This window comes from Triplophysa dalaica, chromosome 7 (assembly GCF_015846415.1).
Source record: "Triplophysa dalaica isolate WHDGS20190420 chromosome 7, ASM1584641v1, whole genome shotgun sequence".
In the NCBI taxonomy this organism is placed as follows: domain Eukaryota; kingdom Metazoa; phylum Chordata; class Actinopteri; order Cypriniformes; family Nemacheilidae; genus Triplophysa; species Triplophysa dalaica.
This window is the reverse complement of record NC_079548.1, coordinates 6,124,140-6,146,000: the sequence shown is the minus strand read 5'-3', so window position 1 is coordinate 6,146,000 and position 21,861 is coordinate 6,124,140. Positions and strand designations below refer to the sequence as shown.

The 21,861-nt window shown below is 37.4% G+C and overlaps 2 protein-coding genes across 4 annotated transcripts in view; one reads left to right on the top strand and one right to left on the bottom strand.

Moving 5' to 3' along the window:
* Positions 1-399: 399 nt before the first annotated feature.
* On the bottom strand, positions 400-10,537 carry pik3r6b (phosphoinositide-3-kinase, regulatory subunit 6b). Of its 2 annotated transcripts, none has more exons than XM_056754047.1 (20): positions 10,344-10,537; positions 9,795-9,869; positions 8,981-9,085; positions 8,143-8,234; positions 7,768-7,836; positions 7,400-7,532; positions 6,890-6,959; positions 6,130-6,313; positions 5,896-6,037; positions 5,737-5,823; positions 5,270-5,645; positions 4,730-4,823; positions 4,123-4,242; positions 3,806-3,916; positions 3,368-3,479; positions 3,202-3,272; positions 2,715-2,805; positions 1,579-1,634; positions 1,319-1,422; positions 400-898 (listed from the first exon to the last, which is right to left on the bottom strand). In XM_056754047.1, the coding sequence occupies exons 2-20, from the start codon at positions 9,805-9,807 to the stop codon at positions 745-747; spliced, it is 2,184 nt and encodes a 727-aa protein (XP_056610025.1). In that variant the 5' UTR covers positions 9,808-9,869; positions 10,344-10,537; the 3' UTR covers positions 400-744. The 2 variants fall into 2 exon arrangements, with proteins under 2 accessions (XP_056610025.1, XP_056610024.1); XM_056754046.1 differs by having other exon boundaries at positions 5,737-5,829; positions 10,344-10,535.
* A 6,100-nt stretch (positions 10,538-16,637) lies between these two features.
* Positions 16,638-21,861, top strand: part of ntn1b (netrin 1b) — a 40,256-nt gene continuing 35,032 nt past the window's right edge. The window contains exons 1-2 of one of the 2 annotated variants that reach the window (XM_056751715.1): positions 16,638-16,846; positions 17,063-18,108. In XM_056751715.1, the coding sequence (XP_056607693.1) occupies positions 16,638-16,846; positions 17,063-18,108 (1,255 nt within the window). Of the gene's footprint in view, positions 16,861-17,062; positions 18,109-21,861 lie in introns of both variants that reach the window. The other variant, XM_056751714.1, reaches the window with a different exon arrangement.

Here is a 21,861-nt window from a genome sequence, read left to right as displayed (position 1 = left end):
ATTTTATACAACAGATTGTATATCAATATAACTACGCCGTTGTGTCACACAGTTTGATGAATTGTTTCTAAAGAACTACTTTGCTTGGCACAACAATGATTTTACATTAGTTTACATATTAGCTAACAACGATCAATACATTTTTACAGCATTCATTGACCTAAATAATAATAATAATAGATTTAATGATACAAATTTAATGTAATCATTTTAGTCCATTGTGGATCAACTAATGTTAAAAAATATGTTTCATTTTAAGTCACTCTATAATGTCGAAATTGACATACGAATAATAAATAAAGCAGCAACATTTTTATCTTAGTATGAAAGTAATATGATCATTCATAATAGATAACAAATGGACTCACTTTAATTAATTGCGAGTGTAAAATATAAAAATCTTTGTCCAAAGTGTTATTTATTTTTGTGAATCATACAATTTCTACAACATATATATTTTTGTCAAAAAGGTATGAGAGTAGTGTGAACATAAGATTTTGGATTGTGCATACTACAAAATGTGTCACAAAATGTGTCACAAAATTAAACACTTCACAGCAATTCCTTGCACACAAGAAGTCACACATGTTCAGTCTATGTACAATACACGTTCACAGGAAACTGCGACCTCTTGTATAAGCAACTATGGAAACCACATGAAACAACATATACAAAAACAAAAAAAGGCCTTCAAGAGGTATCTCGGTGCGTCTCAGTGTAAATGTCACAAATGTTTTTGTATCGTCATTGGTCTGTCCCAAAGAATGTGTTGATTGGGAGCGTGAGGGTCCTGTTCAAAAATTTTAACAAATGTTCACTTCCCTCTCCCGAACTGTACTTGGATTTAGTACTCGGATGAGGACAGTATCCAGGGTCCAAGCATGGAGAAACCTCAACACTGTGGGCAAAAAGACAGAACAGAAATCAGTGTGACGGCTTTGGAAAATGTTTGTTTCAGCTAATCTTCTGAAGGAAATGTGCATGATGCTGGCTTTGCACAACCCGCTTCAACCCTGCAGGATCGTGGAGAGTGTTTTTGTGATGTTGCTACGGGTTGGAGAGAACCTTCCTCTAACCCTGCCCAAAATATTGCCTGGTTCCTCCTACGGGCTATGTCTACATGGAAAGTTTTTCACTTCTTCAAAAGATCATTTAGAGTTATGATTCATGTTTGTAACTGTGCATGATTCATTTTTATGTTTGTTGAAATCCTACCCTGGGCGTGAGCAATAAAAAAGTGATACTTGACTTTGTTTTTAGGATTTAGTCCATTATAAAAGAAACAGGTGTTTTAATACATTATCATTTCTTTGTTTACCTCTGGACATCTTTGTAGGTTCTACGAGGATCTTTATCCAAACATAAGGAGAATGTCTTGTTCTCCAGAACTCTGATATTCACGCTAACAGCTCGGATCACAGTCTAAATAAAAAAACATTTTACTTCATAACAGTATTTTAACTAAATATATTAAACAGCATTGTTTTTGCATGGCAAAATGATTTCAATTCATTTTTTTTCAATTCAAGTGGTCTCGTACAGAATCTCTTTGAAAAAGCCTTTTAAAGAACAACTTACTGCACAGGGCTTTGAGGGGTTTATGTCTTGAAATCGTATGTTGACACTATGAGGACCTGTTCAAAACAGTAGCAAATTATAAACAAGAAAACACACATAACTTTCTTTTCCTCATCTGAAATATGTATCATCAGATAGTAGTTTGTGAGGGGACACAGTGAGCCCGCAGACAATATTTGAACGCATTGCATTTCTTTTCAAGAAAGAAAGCATACTGTTTAGGAAAACAAAACGCTTGTTGGATTTAAAAAAATAATTAAGTCAAAGTATCAGACAACTGGTTCTGGGTTATAAAAGTAGAACATAGTTCATGTGTGAGCTGTATATAGGAAATGATGTCATACATCTACTAAAAATCACTTTAAATCGACATTTTGTGCTCTAGTATGCCTCTTGGTACAATATCATACACACATTTAACAATGACTTCACCCAAAACTTATTTTATTATTTGACTTGAGTGAAACTTCACCCAAATTTTTTATTTCTTTTATTATTTGACTTAAAGTGATACTTCACCCAAAAATTGTATTTCTTTCATCGTTTACTCACCTTCGAGTGATCCAAATCTGTATACATTTCTTTGTTCTGATGAACACAGAGAAAGATATTTGGAAGAATGCTTATAACCAAACAGATCTCAACCCCCATTGACTCCCATAGTAGGGAAATTAACTTTTTTGTTCTGTTTAACACATTTCAGAGAATGTAGGACAGCAAACAGTTCTGGGGCACTTTTGACTACCATTGTTTTTTTTCCTACTATAGGAGTCAATGGTTGTTTAGATCTGTTTGGTTATAAGCATTCTTCCAAATTTCTGTCTCTGTGTTCATCAGAACAAAGAAATTTATAAACTTTTGGAAGAACTCGAAGGTGTGTAAATGATGACAGAATTTTGGGGTGAAGCATCCCTTTATGCATCCAAATACCGAGGCCACTCCTAAGCAAAAAAAAACACGACACATGTTTTCAACCCCTAAAAATATAGAGCATTCCTTTTTAATCGAATAATTATTTATAATTCAGCATTCGTTATAATTCATCGTTAACTGTAAATAATAAAAAAAAGGCTGATTTCAGCAAGATAGCAATGGCAATGACATGAGGGTTGTAGTATTTTAAATATGTGACATACTTTTCACTCTGCAGGAGGGTACGACTGCCACCAACATTCCACATGTGGATAAAGTCACTCGACTCCCCTGTTCTCTGTCACTTATTGAGGCCTAGGGGATACAAAATCAATAAATCATACATAGAACATAAACAGAAGATAATTTACACAGGCTCACACAGGACTAAGATGTCGTCAATTACACTTCTTTGCTGAAGGAGATAACGTATTTACAAAACGCGCTCTGTAGAGAAGTTTGTCCGTATAGGCTACCGTAGAAACAAAGTCAATGTGAGGTGACCCGTGGTGTATGTAGATTGAAATAGGTCATTCTAAGGTAATAAAAACATGACGTTGCATAATGTAAGGTCTTTAAACACCTCTGATGACATAGTACTGTATATTATATTGCATTTCTGTCAATACACCCTCCAAAATATTACACACTGGACCTTTAATGCTAAAGGACAGTGAATACAATAGCAAATAATATTGGGAGAAAGCTCACCTTCCTATAGTTAATTGACACGTCTGCACCATAAAGTTCTTGTGAGCTATGCTTTTTGTACCGCACTGAACCTACAGGGCAAAAATGAATAGAAAAAGATCAGCAAAGAGCATTTAACAAAATACTATAAAATGATCCAAAAAATCAAACTTAAAATCACAAATACCTTTGATCGTGTCTTTGAACGTGGCTCTGATACGTTTGATGTCTGGAAAGTCTATCTGGAGCTGAGACACAAAAACTTCCTCCACTGAGGTGGTGAGGTTGGAGAAAACGATCTAGAAGTGAAAAATATCAGCATTCAGCTGCTTTCATTACCATGGAAAATACTAACATAAGTACAAGAAAAATCCTTTTACACCCTTAAAGGGACAGTACCCTTTAAAAATAGCCCAAGACATCACACCAAGATGACACATGAGTCATACGGGCTCCATTTTATTACTTCTTCATTCACTTTCAGTGCACAGTATGGACCAACATGAGTAGAAAATAATGCACACAGTTTTATTTGATTCTTGAAATATTGCTCTTATACACACAGCAAAACAGTGCCTTATAATTGACATGAATGATTATGTAGAGATGAATGATTCAATCGAACCTTGACACAGTAGATGGGGAGATGCACAGGCTGCTGACTCACTCGTGTGTAGTAAGAGATGATGTCTAACAGAAATGAGTTGGGGTCCGTAGATTCGCCCTGGCTTGACTGCTACAATCACAACATTATGTTGACTAAAGTCACTAAACTTTGTAATTTGTCATCACCACAGAATTTCAAAGCTGAACTTGATTGACAAACCACCAGCAAAAGATGAAGTGCAAAACAGTTTATAATTTAAAGAAGCAGAAATGCAGAAAGAAAGAATTACAAATCTCGATTCATGATTATTGACTCTACAGGGAAGTTATAATTACCATTTGTGCGAGTTTGGGAATCATGGCTCCTAAACCATTGATGTTGCAGTCAAACCAGGGATCTACACTTCCCAAGTACCCTGCTAGTGTCAGCATATCCTCATTCCCCGACAGAAATTCCTGAAAAAACACACATTATAGAGAGACATTATTGAGATGTCATTGTTAATATTGAATTAAATGAACTGCATTTATTGTTATTGTATAGCACTGAATACAGCGAAATTAGAAGTGATGCTCCTGTTGCTCCTAAAAAAAAACTAAGAAGTTAGACTAAAAATGATGAATGACAAACCTCTTTACATAAATCACATTTAATCATTTTTATATTTTCTGTCCACATTTATGTTCACCAAAGCCATATTTTAGATTTTCAGCATTTTTCAGTTTTCATTCTAAGAATAAATCTTAATTTCAATAAAATTGTAATATTAGTGTTTTTTTATCCGTAAGGAACATTTCAGTTCAAAAGTTATAGTCATACCACACACTGTTTTATCTCAAAACATCAAGAAAATGTGCTGTCTCCCGTGACCCTCATGTGACAGAAACAAATCTTATAAAAACATTCAAGATTATATCTTTAAGAAAAAAAGCTTGATTCTACCTGGGCATGAGAAGGCAGCTGGTTTGTAACTGGAATATAATATATTTCCTGGTTCACTCTTTTTGTCAATAGAAGATGTCGTGCTTCCCTTTTCCTAAACAATCATAAAAACAATCAATTTACAAGCATCTCTTATTATGTGTAATTTGTTGCTGTAATGAACAAAAAAGACAAATAATGTCTTTAAAAGTTGGCTAATTTGAGTTGTACGATAAAATTGTGCGAAACTTACGGTAGAAAAAAACAAAGAAGCCCCTCCCCTAAATGTAATGTGACTGAAGCAAAATTAGAGTGCACTGAAAATACTGAATTAGGCATGTCACCATATCCTGTCAAAAACCGTGATATGAAAGCGGTCACGTGGAATGGTGCGAGGACAGGGGATGCAATGATTGACAGATTACAAACTTCCATCCAAATCTTTCACCTTTTAACAAACCAATCAGTGGTCGCTGGATGAAATCAAGGCCCGCCCTACATTATTTTCTCATTTCAGAAGTATACTTCAAAAAACCTGATTATAGCTACACGACATCTTACCGTATAGTGTGAAGGGCCTTGGCCAGCCGCCCCAGTGTTCTGTCGTCCCCCATTACTACGATCCTAGCTGTGAGGTTCCTCTCCTCTTTAGTTATACCGTATCCTCCATTTCCTTTAATGGCCTCCATCATAAGAGTCAGTCTGGTCCCGGCTTTAGGCCACCTCACACACGGCCTCCGGCAGAAAGAGCTGCTGTGTTCTTCTGCTCCTCCCTGAGACTCCAGCATTAAAGACGAAATCTCACTGATGGGCATATCTCCCTCAATGCCGCTGTCCGTGGATACTGTCGACACCACTGAATTACGCCTCAAGTCGTCCTCGTCCATATAGTTTTGTTCCGAAGAAACCATTAGTGCAAAATTAACCAGCTCATTCCCTGGTCGACAGAAAAAAAATGTGCACAAATGAATCATGTATAAACATCTGGAACACGAATGCATACTACGGTGAATAAGATTTTGGCTCACATATGTCATCCTCTTTGTTCCAGACATGAAAGCTGACCTCAGGATTGGGCAGGTGAGTTTCGGCTTGTGACTCTGGATGTGACGGATCTAAACCTGAAGTGTGAAAACATGTTACATGTTTGATGTTTTCCTGCGTAAGAGTGGTGAGGATATGTTTACCTTTCTCAGCTGTCAGAATATCCCGGTAGATCTCCTGTAATCTCGCTTTGTACCGATTGTCTTCAGCAGCCCCGTCTTCTACTCTCTGCTCTACGATGGCAATGATGTCTCGGAAATGCAGCTCCATGTCTTCTCCCAAATGCTGCAATGAACAAAACAAACACCATTTTAACTTTTTTGAAAGTATTTAAATTTTTCTCCTGATAAATTGCAGTCGTTTAAACGCACACAAACCTCCAGAGCTTGCGCGAGCCGGTTCACATTGCACTGCTTTCCTATCCCAGCCATCAATGTGTGTAACACAACCTTGCGTTTGTAGACCCATGTATCTCCGCCTTGATCCGATCCCTCCACATCAGCTTTCAGGGCGTTCACCAGAGATGGAGGAAAGACGGCAGGATCCACAAACACAAACACCCTGAAAATAAACAAGAGAGTTCAGAGATCCAAAGACAGAACGCTGGAAAACTTCAGCAAAGCAATGTCATCTCTAAAAGGTCATCTCTAATCTCTGGTACGACACACACAAATTTATTCAGAAAGCTTTCCTGTAGCTCATTGGTAAGAGCATTACATCATCAACGCAAGGTTGTGGGTTCAATCCCAGGGGATTGCACATACCTATGTATAAATGTATAGGACATTGCACAGTAAATCGCTTTGGATAAAAGCAAATGCATAAATGTAAATGTAATGGCCATGGTTTAACCGGGACCTTTGGTATGATGTAATAGGGATTTTTTTAAATGAAGCAACATATACAAGAGGTTTATCAAGAAGCAAACAAAACCACAAATGAGTCAGATAGCTGGACTCACTGATAAATGTGGGCAGATGATCATATGTCTGAAACTGAAATATTTGCTCACATAAAGGGAAATTAATAAAAAGCTGTGAATTTCCAAAAATAAATAAAGGAATTGAGTAATACACGAAGCGCAGGAGGTGGGGACACAGAAATTAAATGAGAGGACATAAATGAATGTCTTTATACTTCTCATGAAGTTGATAGATGTCATTACGTAGGTTGTGTTCAGAAATGACCCTCCTCTGGAACATCAGTCCTGAAAGAACATGAAACACATCTTAAAATATGCACAAAACAAGACTTCCAATGCCTATTTCCCATAATTCTCAGCATCCTCCCCTTGCATTTTCATTTATGATTTTTATGCATTTTGTAAAAATCAAACCCATTATCCTGCTGTTGTTCACCCTCATGTCATTCCAAACCCGAATGACTGTCTTTCTTCAGCAGACACAAAAGACGATAACAATTTTTTTTGACCCCCATTGACTTCCATTGTATGGACACAAAACTACTGAAACATTTCCTCTTTTGTGTTCCAAAGAAAAATGATTCATATAAAGGATTTGAATGACGTTACGGTGAATAAATAATGACAGAATTAAACTTTGAGGGTGAACTACCCCTTTAAGCATTATACAGCTGCTGGAAATAATGACGTTGCTTTGATTGTTTAGATATTACTGTGAACATTACCTGGTGTTGTCTGTTCCATTTTTATCTGCCTTGCATAGTGCATAGCAATTGCACAGTAGGGCAACGGTAACGTGACTAAACTTTTCAGGCACACATGAATCCTATGATAGACGTCTTCTGGAATAAAAGCAGACTGCAAACAAGAGGACAACCAAATGAGCATCGTACAACTCACACGGCCGACAAACACTCCTTTCGTGTTGATTTCCAGTAAAGATACGAGGAATAGTTCCTAAAACAACAAGGGTGCCGGGAACCTGCTTACAAAAGAATTTCGTATCGCCGACTGGAAAACGTTATAAAATCAACAGAGCAATCACAGGTGCGTTTCTGCTAATGTGCGGAAAATGTGAAGTCAGAAATCTGACCTGTAGGATGGTGTAGACGAGCGTGTGAAGTAAAGGAATGATGCGAATCTTGGAATCAATCCTCTCTGCCTGGAACGCAAATAAAAGGAATATTAAACAGCTCATGTCTTACATTGAAACTCACTGCCATTCAGCTTTTATTGGGACGTTTGTGTGCATGTGCTGCCCAGAAACAACTAAAAGCAGAAATACAAATTTCACATCTGATGGAACTGGTCGATGTAAAGCCAAGATTTCCGCACAATTACTTCTCAAAACGGCATATCGATGAATGCTTATGATAAGAGTTACCCTGTGTTGATCGCACATGGGTTTTGATGAACGAGACCCAAGGGTCACAATATCTGTAATTTAATGAAAGATTGAGCAACAAACCTTTTCCAGCTCTTTGATCAAAACCTTCACCAGAGGCACACTAACAGATGGACATCTATCCACTCTGTTATGGAGGGTCCATCTCAGCATACCTACACAAAATAAATGACAGCACTTACATATGTGTGTTTCGAGAGCTTGTAAATGAGCAAAAATCATTTATCCATGTTGTGACTTAAAAGAACAGATCATCGAAAAATAAGAGCTCTATAGAGATAAATATAATCTACAGCAGCGGACTAAACCAAGAGACTATTTGAAAGAGCATTTTACTATTTGTAGGTATGTGTTAAGGTATAATGATATTTTTGGTTCATTCTGTGAACTACTAACAATATTTCTCCCAAAATTCTCCCCAAATTATTGTTTCTATTTGCATTTATTTGCAGAAAATGAAAGCTGAAGAAACAGGTGATAAATAACAGAAAAGATGCTTTGTATTTTCTCATACCTCAAATACTGCAAAGACAACAAGTTCATATTCACATCTAAGCAGTACAACACTAATGTTTGTACGAAAGTCAAAAAATATTTTTTTATGTGATAACCTGGATTTTGATCAGTTATCATGTGTCTTGTCATGTTGTCAGTCTTTCAAATTGCTGGATGACTTTGTGTCACTCCGGAAGTATTATTTAGTTGTAATTCAACAGACTAGAATCTAGAAATTTCCACGGCTGTTAAAGTGCTAGGTTTGGTCATTTCCTATAGATACATTTGAACCAACGGTTGAGTTTGTTCTTACAATACCCAACCAATTGAAACAAACCAGCATTTTTTAGATCGTTGATAGTGTTGCTTTGAATATTATATTATATTTGAATGTTAAAGGTGATACCTTTATTGCTTGCTGATCCGGCCTGAGGCTGACAGTCCAGTTCTCTGAGGATCGAATGGACATTGTGATAGAGACTAGACTCCACAACTGAAGAAACGCCATCAACTGCAATATCACAGTTTTAACAAACAGTTCAATCATCATTTAAACTCATCATAAAATAAACAATTAATCATTAAACTCAGAATTTAGCAAGAACACACATAGACTACTTGTAGACTGAAAGGTAGCAGCCCCAAAATATATATGGACACTTTGAAAACCTACAGGGATAGTTTATCCCCGAAAATTCAATTTTTAAATCATTTATTCACCCTCATGTTGTTTAAAACAAGTATATGAATCAATTTTCTGTGGAACACAAAATAAGATATTTTGGGAAATGTCTCTGTGGTTTTGTGTCCATACAATGAAAGTCAATGGGGCCAATGTTATTTGGTTAGCAACATTCCTCAAAATATATTTTTGTGTTCTGCGGAAGAAAGAAACTCATAGAGGTTTCCAATGACATAATGGTGAGCAAACGATTAGACTTTTCCTTTTCGGGTGTACTACCTCCTTTAAGCCACACCTGAAATGTACAAACTACTTGTCATTAGATAAAAGATATCAAAGTGTACATCAAAAGTATAAAAAGTCTCACTTGGTTTGCTATATACATATAATACATGTAATGCAAATTCATTAGCTTTCAAGTGTGGCTTTTTGGGACTATTGTGTAATTGTGCATTCACTTCTATAGTATACAGGATATTACAAGATGCAAATAAACACTAGAAATACAAAATAGTAGGTAAGAATATAAAAATAGTACATGTTTCATCCATGGCGTTGTTTACAGTTCATGCATTCATGATGTGCATGAATCAATAAGAAAGCTCCTTCATTTCTGCAGGGACAAAAAGAGAACTTCACAAGGTGAACATAGCCAAACCCGATTTAAAAATGAACTCAACCAAATCGTCACCATCCTCATGTCTTTAATTGTGATTCTAGCTTTTAAATTTGATACATCCCTAAATAGAAAGCAAAAACGGATGCAGAAAGCCCCTTCAATTCTATTCACAGGAAACTGTACTGAAAAGGGTGACAACCTCAGCGACAGCAATGCTAAGAAACGCTGTTATTTCTTTTAAATCGTGTCCAACCGTATAACATTCTCACTTTATAAAGAAACATACGTTAAATGAGGTAAACCTAAATTGTGAAACATCCTTTCAACAGGAACACTCCCATAAACAGAGTTGAAAGATGGAAGCACATGACTACCAAAAAAATAAGTCAATTTTGATTACGTGTACGGATTATATTTCACCTATAAGGCATACACATATATTATACATTAAACATTATACACACTTACCCTCTATGTTTAAAAAAGTTCCCATAATTTGATCCTAGTCCTTAACCGAGAACAAGCACTCTTAACAGAACGTCTGTGCTTCACAAGGAAGTCTCTACTTTGTCAAATCGTCTGTTTTTGCATATGTGTTACCGACTGCCTACAATAAAAGGAGGAACTACTGCCGAGATGCACAAAAGCTTGCCACGCACATGCTCACATAGAGAGCACAGACAGCCGTTTCCTGTGAGTGGCTAATTCAAGCTGTGTATTTTTATCCTTCAATGTGTTACGTCTTAGAAAAGTGCACGTCCGAGTTCAAAGTATGATTCCTGTGCAGGTCCAACAACTGTGTAAGAAAAAAACTGACGTTGCACCTGATGCTAACACGTGTTACAGAAGAACATGACACCTTTACTATTTTATGCTGACATTAAGCGCCACCTTTTGCTTGAAACAGCGTTTGACATCAACAGAATCGAAACACTGTGCAGTAGATGTTAAATTCTAAGTTATAATCGGGCATCACACAACTGTTACAATACTCTTGAAAAGCGAATCCGTGAAGGTACCGTGGATCAATTAATCCAGAAGGTCGCAACTTTTGTTGAGATTTTCCTACACATTCAGCTCATTTTTAATGAAACCAAATACATCTTGAGACATGGCGTCTAACAGAGAAAATGTTTCTATTTGACCCAACAACGAGTTAAAACAACCTAGCATTTTAGGTTTAAACAACTCGGCAATTTAGAACCCTACGGTTGGGTTTGTCTCATTTTGACCCAACACATAGCAAACCCAGCACTTAATATAAAGGTGCTTCACAGCGATACCATGTAGGCCGTTTCATCTGACCCGCGCGCCTGGACTGTGTTGATTTATCGGTCTGGGGTAGGTTTCCCAAAAGCATCGTTAGCCAACTAAAGTCGCAAGTTCCGTCATTCCAGCATAGTTCAACCATTCAAGTGTTCCCCAAAACCATCGTTCCAAGATCAATCGCAAGCAGCATCGCAAAGTTGCGTGGTACTTATATTATAATGACTTCTAGACTTACATGCATCAAGATATTGATCAGTTTCCTTTGCTTGTAACCAGAAATAATCTACAGGAACTCTATGGTTTGCGAATGTGTAACGGAAGTAAGGGCAGTCCACGAGCGAGTAACATTTGTATATGTTGTTGGTTTAAAATCATCTACAGCAGTGGTTCTCAGACTGAGGGCTGTGGCCCCCTCGGGGAGCCGAAGATGGATCTGGGGGGCCCTAGATTTTGTGGCATTTTATGAAATATAGAAATTCATCATATTTTATGCAATCAAACATAAAAAAATAAGAGCACCAACTAAAATAATTCATGTTCCGGCATTATATAACTGAATTTGTTTTTGGTTTAATTAAAATTTTAAGTTTAAGATTAAAAGTCTTTATTTGGGGGGGCAAAGCAATGCATTCTACACAAAGGGGGCCCTACAACAAAAAAGTTTAAGAACCACCAATCTAAAGAACCATTTTTAATTCCTCAAAGAACAGTTAACTCAAATTGTGTTGCAAGAACCATTTCATTCCTACTTTTTTTTGCAATCTTTTTCCACTACACCAGAAAATGTTGGGTTATTTAAACCCAGCATTGGGTAAAAAATAGACAAACAGTAGTGTTATAAACAAATCTAATCTGGATTGTTTCAACCGAACTTGCTGTTTTTTTAACCCATTGTTGAGCCAAATAAAAAGATTTCCCAGGTAAATTTAACTTAATGGTTGAATCGATGGGTTGAAATAACCCAACACTTTTAGAGTCTACAAAGAATCTTGCTTTGAATCAGAAAGGTTCTTTTCAGAGACATTTTTGGGGCAGGAGCTAGAGTGAACAAAAAATCTCAATAATTGACTGTTTGTATATACACTTATTTGATGACACATCGCTTTATTGTTTCCTAATTCCTTTGTACATTTAGGCATTAAGCAGACTGTTTTATCCAAAGCAACTTACAAAGGAATTGGTTTACACAGAGTCTATGGACTTGGCATTCACCATGTTTATCACATGAGCAGGAAACAGCGACGCAAACTCTACTTTCAAGTAGGCTATAAGTTTAAAATGAATGACTGCACCACAGAGAGAGACATAGCTGCACTAATAATTTGCTTATTTTTGCATTACCCAAAACAAACTTATCTGCATATTTAAACATAACATTTATGGGAACAACTTTGTTGATCTAAGTCCTTATCTGGGGAAGTTCTGTGGAAATAAGCCTGCGCTTCCAACTGCAGTTATTTTGTTTATCCTGTTCGCCTGCAGTACCTTGTCAAATGTACACTTGTAAAAAATAAAGCATAAACCATTTTTGGCTGTATTCTGTATCGCAAAAGTTCTTTGTAGTTGAAAAAGGTTCTTTAGACTATAAAATGCTAAGAAAACTTTTAAATAAACTTTTGACTGAATGGTTGTTTGGGGAACCAAACATGGTTTCTTTGTGTATAAACTGTAAACATATACTGTGATTTTTTTTAATATTATGTCATAAATTGCTGATACTCTAAATATGAAGAGTGTGGTGTAAGCATTTTATAAATATCGATTTGTAAGTAAACAAACTACTACACAGTAAGAATAAAATACAGTATGTTACATCAGATTAAAAAACCTTGCCTACCTTGTCTAATGGTGTCACATCTGTTGTCAAACTTAGTCAAAGGTATAGATGAAGCTTTCTTTTGCAGCCCCGCCCACACTATGCCCATGCCCACGCCCACTTTTCACTGCTTATGACTGCATTGCTGTGGTCATACAACAACAACTAACAACAAAACCAAATTGACCATATTGCTTTTCTTAACCACCAGGGGATGTCCATACATAAATGTGGTTCATATGTTTATCAACCATCCTCCCTTGCTTAAGAAAAATTAAGTAAAAAATGTACACCGGTAAAACATATACTGACATTAGAAGAGGAACGAAACTCACTCGCACGCTATATGACCAATTACACGTGTGGACAAAGTTCACCGTGCAAGGCTGTACAGGAAGATATGACATATAAATGAGCTGAACTGATGGGAAACGTTGGTGTGACGTGGGTTTATTAATATGGCGGTACGTCGAGTATGATATTGTCATGTCTAGTTCTTTTTTTTGGTGGTCATTTGTTGTGGGTTTGATCAGGTATCTGTTGTGTTAAGACTGTCGTATCAGCTTCATGTTGAAGATTGACTATTTTGACGGTCACAGCCAATTCGAGTAACAGTATTTTTTTATTTTATGAAGAGCCCAAATTAGGGCCGTCACAAATGATGAATTATTGGATGTCATTGCAATTATTTCAGATAACCGCAATGATTGTGAATCCTTTGAAAACAAGGGTGATCGGGAGTATCTGCTGCATTTTACATCCACCTTCCTTGGTCTGCACTCACAACTACATTCAATTGACATTTCTCCATCGTTTGATTTGTTTTAGCTTTGCATTTTTTTATTGATTGTTTTGTTTCCAAATTGGGTGCATCTACAACAAGACCCTCGTATCTTATTTTAGTGCTGAAGACTCAAGTCTTCTCTGTTGTGGTCACACTACAGGAAATAATATTAGTTACTAACAACATTTTCACATTTCTAAAGTACATGTTTCTTCATTGAATACAAGTAATTTGTTATATTTTCAAGCCTTAAAACAGACAATTGATCGCAATATTCGTGATTATTTAATAAACTATTGATCATCAGCCAACTTTCACAATCGTGACAGCCCTAGCTCGAATACAATTTTCTGTGTAAATTGAAACACCTTCATCCTTTAACCGGTGTCAGTTTCACACAATGTCGTTTTTCAGAACGCAGCTTTATTTGCACAATGCTGGCTCTCTTTGCATGCGAGGAAACTATTTATTTCCTTTTCATACCGCAGCAAAACCTTGCAGTCAGAAAGCCCACCGAGTACTTGTGGTTTTATGTAATGATGGCATGATTTCGCACCATTCAAGAGGACCTTAATCAGACCACCATCAATGACCATCTGCGCTTCTATCTTCTTGTGACAATCTGCCTTAATCTTAAACAATATTTATGTGCACACATTATCCAATTACATTGATAGACACCGTTTAGCGCAAGAGAACTACAAAGGCTTTTCTGTGGTAAGTCATTCACTTCTACATTGTGTGGGCAGAGCCGTGAGAGATAAAATCAGAAGTTAATCTGTGACAGTAACCTATTTCAATGAAAAGAGGACATGATACACACTCACATGCACTTCCTGATTTCGATAATCATAAACTAACCAGCTTTAGTTCTGCATCGGTATATTACACCTATGTGTGACTCATCGGTCAGTAAACTTAATCCACTGCACCTACGTCACTTCTAAAATATGTCAATCAATGTGAAACATCTGTGGTATTTTTAACCACACGAGGGGGATGTGATGTACTTTTATCAGTTTTAAATTGATGTACCAAAAGTCTGGAGTTGAATTTCTTCAAGGTGGTACATTCCAAACTGTGACCTTGAAGAGACAGTTCATTCATTTACTCACCCTCGGGTTATTCCAATTCTGTATACATTTCTTTACACTGATGGACAGATAAGAGAAGAGAAAGATATTTGGAAGAATGCTTGTAACCACACAGTTCTCGGCTACTTTTGACTACCATAGTGGGGAAAATAGCTTTGCACATTTTTTGGTTCTGTTGAACACAGAAGAAGATATTTTGAAGAATGTAGGAAAGCAAACGGGTGTGAGGCACGTTTGGCTACGATTGAAGGACAAATTGCAATTGTAGACTGAATTAATTATGTTTGGGTGAAGTGTCCCTTTAAGAACAATTTTAATGATGGTTAGAAAGACATGAACACTGCTGTTTTGGAAAAACTTACAGGTACAAAAACTTTCAGGTAAATACTGAAAAAGCAGAACAAGAAACAGTGAAAGTGCGTAAATGTCTTTACAAAAGATATTATAATGTATAAAAAATATAATCTAGTAAAAGAAGTGAACCCCGAGCCCTGTTACTGTGTGTATTATCCCAGTTATCCCATAACTTCAGCACCAAGGACAGTGACGAGTAAAACTGACAGACAGGATGAGGACATATGACATACATCTGTGACCTTAACTATCAAAAGAAATCAACTCCAATACGAAGTCTCGCAAACTTACCAATTTGTCTTTGTGAGGTTGACGTGTTACAGCATCATTGCGGTTTCACTGGACCTCTACTTCCTCTCATGACGCTATGACAACAAAAACACACAGATGATAATATTTGTTCTAATCTCTTTACAATCTAATGTAAAATTGTGTCATTTTATTCACAATGAAAAAACGTTTACTGTTGGATTATGTTTTCAATCAGCCACTGCAGCCTTATTTTACAATTTAATACATCACAACTTTTATACAAGTCTTATTACAAGTTATAATCCGCCTAATAAGATAAACCAGTGGCTAGACAACTGTTAAGTAAATTATAAGTAAATTTAAACTATGATTATCTATTGCTGTATTTTAAGTCACTTGACTTATTCAGTTCTCACTCATACACCACGTACTAGAAAGGCCATCAAAAATAAAGCTTCCCTCTGGTCATTGTTTTCATCAAGTTACCCCTGATATTGGTTTAACTTTTGATCTGACTACACTCCAATCTACCACAAGGTGTCGCTGGAACTGTTTCTTTACTTTTACTGTAAGCAACTGCGACTCAACAAGTGTGTACGGGCCACAGTGGGTGGCCAACAGAGGGGTTTGCGCAATACAAACTGATTTTTTTTTTTTAGTTAACAAACTGATTTTGGACTTTAATGCACGTTTATGATGTACAGGTGCTATTTATTTCGTTTTAAAGATTAAAATGTTTGCTAAATTTCTTGTTAAGATGTTTAAGATAGTGACTCTATCTATCTATCTATCTATCTATCTATCTATCTATCTATCTATCTATCTATCTATCTATCTATCTATCTATCTATCTATCTATCTATCTATCTATCTATCTATCTATCTATCTATCTATCTATCTATCTATCTATCTATCTATCTATCTATCTATCTATCTATCTATCTATCTATCTATCTCGATGTTTGTATATTTATTGTACTGTAGTGTCTGCTGTTTCTTTTCCCAATAAATCCAGATCGTGCATAAGAACCCCATTGTGTTTGTACATAGGCAATAAAGCCCTTTACTTATGCAGGCGCACAGAGAATGGCAAATGACTGAACCCCCTTCCTATTCAGCTCAACACAGGGCGAGCAGCAGAAAGGGAAAGGGCTGAGCTGCGACACTCAGTCACAGAGAGGCAGAGGTGTGAATGAGTAAGGCAGAGAAAGAAAGCGAGAGGGGAAAACTAATAGCAGGTTTTCTGTTTCATATCTGTCGTGCTAGAATTGAAAGTGGGAAATATAGATTACAACATATCCGGGCGCGCGAGAGAGAAAAGAATAGGAGAGTACCCTGCAATTTTCTTTCTAAGACGGGTTTGCCAAACGTCTCTGCCCGAGTTAAGCAGGTTCTCCGAAGGTACAGTGCACTCTGTGGGTTTTCTTTAGCTCCTGAAATAATAAGACGCATACTTTACGCGCACGGTTCATTCTGTGTCTTATGTAAATTCTGTTTGGAAAAACTTTTTTTTGGAACAGCAATTGTGTTGCATGAATTGTAAACTGCAACATGCGAATATTCAATGCAAGTAAAACATCTGTTTCTCGCCCTTACTCTTGATCTTCTTCATTGCAGCACCAGGAACACTGAAGAACGCGCGAACGCAATGATACGGATTTTGGTAACATGGGTGTCCATGGTGTCCATCACCGGCATGGCGGCTGGTGCCCGCGGTGTGCACGGGATGAGTATGTTCGCGGCTCAGTCGTCCCCCCCGGACCCGTGTTACGACGAGAACGGCAACCCCAGACGTTGCATCCCCGACTTCGTCAACTCCGCGTTCGGCAAGGACGTGCGCGTCTCCAGCACCTGCGGCACTCCTGCGTCCAGGTACTGCGTGGTGACCGAGAAAGGCGATGAAAGATCCAGAGACTGCCACATTTGCGACGCCGCGGACCCCAAGAAGTCTCATCCACCCGCTTATCTGACGGACCTCAACAACCCTCACAACCTCACGTGCTGGCAGTCGGAGAACTACGTGCAATATCCACAAAATGTGACGCTGACGCTGTCCCTCGGCAAGAAGTTTGAGGTGACTTACGTGAGCCTGCAGTTCTGCTCGCCTCGACCCGAATCCATGGCCATTTACAAGTCTATGGATTATGGGAAAACGTGGGTGCCTTTCCAGTTCTACTCGACCCAGTGCAAGAAAATGTACAACAAGCCGAGCAAAGCGGCAATAACGAAGCAGAACGAGCAGGAAGCGATTTGCACGGATTCGCATACAGATATGCAGCCGTTGACAGGTGGGCTCATCGCGTTCAGCACCTTGGATGGCAGACCCTCGGCGCACGACTTTGACAACTCACCCGTCCTTCAAGACTGGGTCACGGCCACCGACATCAAGGTGACGTTCAACCGATTGCACACGTTCGGGGACGAAAACGAGGACGACTCGGAGCTCGCCAGGGACTCGTATTTTTACGCGGTGTCAGACTTGCAGGTCGGTGGTCGGTGCAAGTGTAACGGGCACGCGTCGAAGTGCGTGAAGGACCGGGAGGATAACCTGGTGTGCGAATGCAAGCACAACACGGCGGGACCGGAGTGCGACAGGTGCAAACCTTTCCACTACGACCGGCCGTGGCAACGAGCGACTGCCAGAGAGGCGAACGAATGCGTCGGTAAGTGACGTCTAAAGTCCTTTCGTGTACGTTTTAATAACCATCATTGGCTTATTAGCTAATATTTAGTTCAGGAGAGATGTGGAAAGATGTGAATCAGTGTTTCGGGATATATAAACATCAATTAATTTTTGGTAACGTTTGTTAATATTATAAAGGTTTTTTCTCATTCATTTTATGTTGATGTATGCATATTACAGAAAGTTGTACTTGAATATCTTTGGCGTGTTTCAATATTTTGCCAACCTTTATTATGTTTTTATATATTTATTTTGGATGAATAGGCCTACTTTTATTTACAAAAATACGACACACAAATGCAAAATAACATCAATTCCAAGTCTACTTTCGTGCAGATTTTACCACAGCAAGTCGATATAATGTAGTACATTTTTTACATAATAAAACAGGCTATTGAAACATCACAAACTCTATTTTTATAAGAACTAAAAACTACAGTTTTCATATATTTTACTGCATTTTAATTTGATATAGCTATTTTTCAAGCAACCAAAAACTCTTTTTGTAATTCGGAGACAAACAGTTATTAACCTATACTTTAGAAGATAGATTTAATCATGCAACATATCCAAATGTCTTCATGCTAAATATATCCTTCCCATCTTTATTTTTGCATTAATGTTCACCCAAAGTATCAGTGAATTTGATCAAAATTCAAAGTAGTTGAACTAAAATATCTGTATTTATTTAAACCTTCTGTTGCCTTATAGAAAGCAGATTGTGATTTGTGGACATTTGTAAAGTATACAGATGTAGTTATTTAGCTTATGGGTTGGGTGTGCAGTTCAGGGCGCAGAGATTGGAAGTGGCTTTCAACATTCATTCTGTGGGAAGGAAGCATTCTTGAGGCCGATTTTGCTAAAGCGCTTGTCGTGTTATTGCAGGGCAGGTGTCTGTATCAGATTAAAGCAAAGATTACATCAGCTTTGTTGACATTTCTGGCAAGTTGAGAGTGAACTGATATCTAGATAAAGTTAGTTTCTGTTGTTATAGAAGAAAATAATCATGAATATGATATCCATGATCGAATTCCTCAGGTGGACTTACATTTTTGAAATTATTTAAAAACTTAAGGGCTTCTGCAGGTGGTTTATCAAGAGCTTTTCTATGCCCCGAGATTTTAGGCTTCCAAAACTTTATCTTTAAAGTTACTCTCTAAACTTAAAACTACATGTCGAAGATAAAAGCGTACAGAAAAAGAACAAAAAAGAGTTATCACATGACAAGAGTTACCCACAAGCAAACAATGCTACGCGACAGGTGAATTTGCACAAGGATGCTTGTGGTTATAAATAAGCTTTGTTCACGTGAATGTGGGATGAGGGCACCATCATGATAGGGAAGATGACAGACAGAAACTGTTTTCTCACCGAGGTTTTGCACGCAACAATGCAGAGGTGAACATCGAGGCTTTAACGTCGAAGCCGTAACTGAGATCATCTGTATCGCAATATAAAAAGTCTGGTCAGCTCTGTCTCAAACGCTTTCAAAGAGATTGTTACATATGGTATAAATCTCCCGGCTTTGATCGAGTGCCTCATAATTAAAACTAGGATTTTCTGCCCAGATACATTTTTTTCGTTCTGTTTTGAGGGATGAAGCAGGACAGGGCAGGTATTTGTGGAAAATGAGGTGTAGCGTTTGCAGGACGACAGGAATGTTATCTACATCTTTTCCTTGGGTCAGGTAGACGAACGATGAAATGGATTTCTTTTTGCATTTTTCATCCAGTTTCTGAATAGAAAAAGAAATAGAAAAAAACGATCTAAAAGTCTGGGCAGGTTTAGTGATGCCAGCAGGTGCTCGGGGTTTGTTTTACAGTATTAACATTAATAACAGTCTGTACCATCTGCACCAGCGTGATGAACTTCAAGATGTAGCTCACTCTTTTGTGTTTTTGTTTTCTTTCTTTAATAACCATTTTAACCTTTAGTTTTAAAGGCAATTGTAATGCAGTTGTCTGCTGTCTATTTAAGCCCTGTAATTTTCCCTTACGATTTACAGGATTGAAATGTAATTTGAAAGTTGCACCTGTGCTTATTAAATAGCTTATGCTATTGTGCTCTTTAACTACATGCAGAACCAGTAAGAAAAAGTATTAAAAAAAGAAATTGCGGTTGAGTGGTTAAGAAGAAAAAAGGGAAAATGTAATAAAATTGCTTTCGTTTAGTTTCATGGCCACACGTGATGCTTTCTGTAATGAGAGTGCCAGAATTTTATTTTATTTTAACCTCAAGGGGATCAAAATGTAAATATTTTTCAACCAAAGAAATTTGAATAGTTTGTAATTTTTTTGGCAATACTTCTTGGAGAGATCTGCTGTCAATATGTTATAGTGGTATATACAGAAAGCACTGTTTGAGATTTGTCTTTATAGATTTATTTTTCCGTTGTGGTTCTTTTCATGCACCTTTTATCTTTTAAAGGGATAATCCACCCAAAAATGAAAATTCTGTCATGATTTACTCACTCTCAAGTAGTTCTTTGTTCCATTTAACACAAAGAAATATATTTCGAAATGCTAGTAAAAGGTGACTCAGAATTGTTTGTTTTCCTAAATTCTTGCAAATGTTTTATTTGTGTTCAAAAGAAATATGCAATATGCTTCTCTACTATGGTGGTCACTGATGTCCCAGAAACCACAGTTGCTAACATTCATGCACATATCTTTCTTTGTGTTCAACAGAACAAAGAAATGTATACAGGTTTGGAAAAACTTGAGGATGAGTAATTCATGACTGAATGTTCATTTTTGGATGTACTGTCCCTTTAACAACACAGAGATTTTAAAGCTGCTGAAGGCTCTGAATGTAAACTTTATATTTTTGAAGAAAATATTTAGAAATATATTTTTCAAAAATGTGCAGTAAAGTTAACTAACATTTATTATTGTAATTTTGACTATTTACCTGCACATTGTTCCTATTTATAAATCAAAAGTCACATTTGTGAGTCTAAAACTCTTAAACTGTTGACTTATAAATCGCTGTTTTAAGATTTGGACATTTCTAAGAATTCTGCTCATTTGGAAAAGCATTTGGAAACTTTTAAGTCCGTTTTTTATTGTATGCAGATACGCACAGCAAGCATGGGTTTTCAATCTGCGGCGATTAAATCAATACCAAATTAGCTCTATCCCCCATCCAACACACAGTTCAAAGCATATAAATAGACGCATGCCTATTGCTGCGCTCCAGATTTATGCGTAAACTTCGAGCAGACATCGCCTTCATTCATCTCTGGTTGCGCTTATCCATGGAAATTTACGTAACAGATTGCTGTTTTCTTTAGCAAAACGTTGCTGTTTACTTAATGTTTATATAAGCCAGTTAACGCTGTTACATGTGGGCAGAAGAGAATTAACGTTCACCAGGGGAATGGGCTAGACATCCATCGCAGTTCTTGACAAAAAGCAGACCGCTGGCATTGTCTTCAGATGAGATACAATGGATCCCCATACATTGTTCCGCTGTGCTCCTCTGGGTCCTAGTTTTTTTGGCTCGCTGCGATGTGAGCAGAGGAAAAGGAGCCGAGAGCTGATTTTTGGGCTACCATGAAGTGCTGTCCGAGGTCTGCGGACCATCTGTGGCTTTCTCAGCGGTGTTGCTGGACCATGAGTCTGCTGAAAGAATTGTGAAAAGGGTGATGTCATAAAGGCCTTGCAGTCCCTCCGCAGAAAACAATGATCGGCTGCTAGACATTCAGTTCATTGTGGGTGTGCTTTTAAGTGTA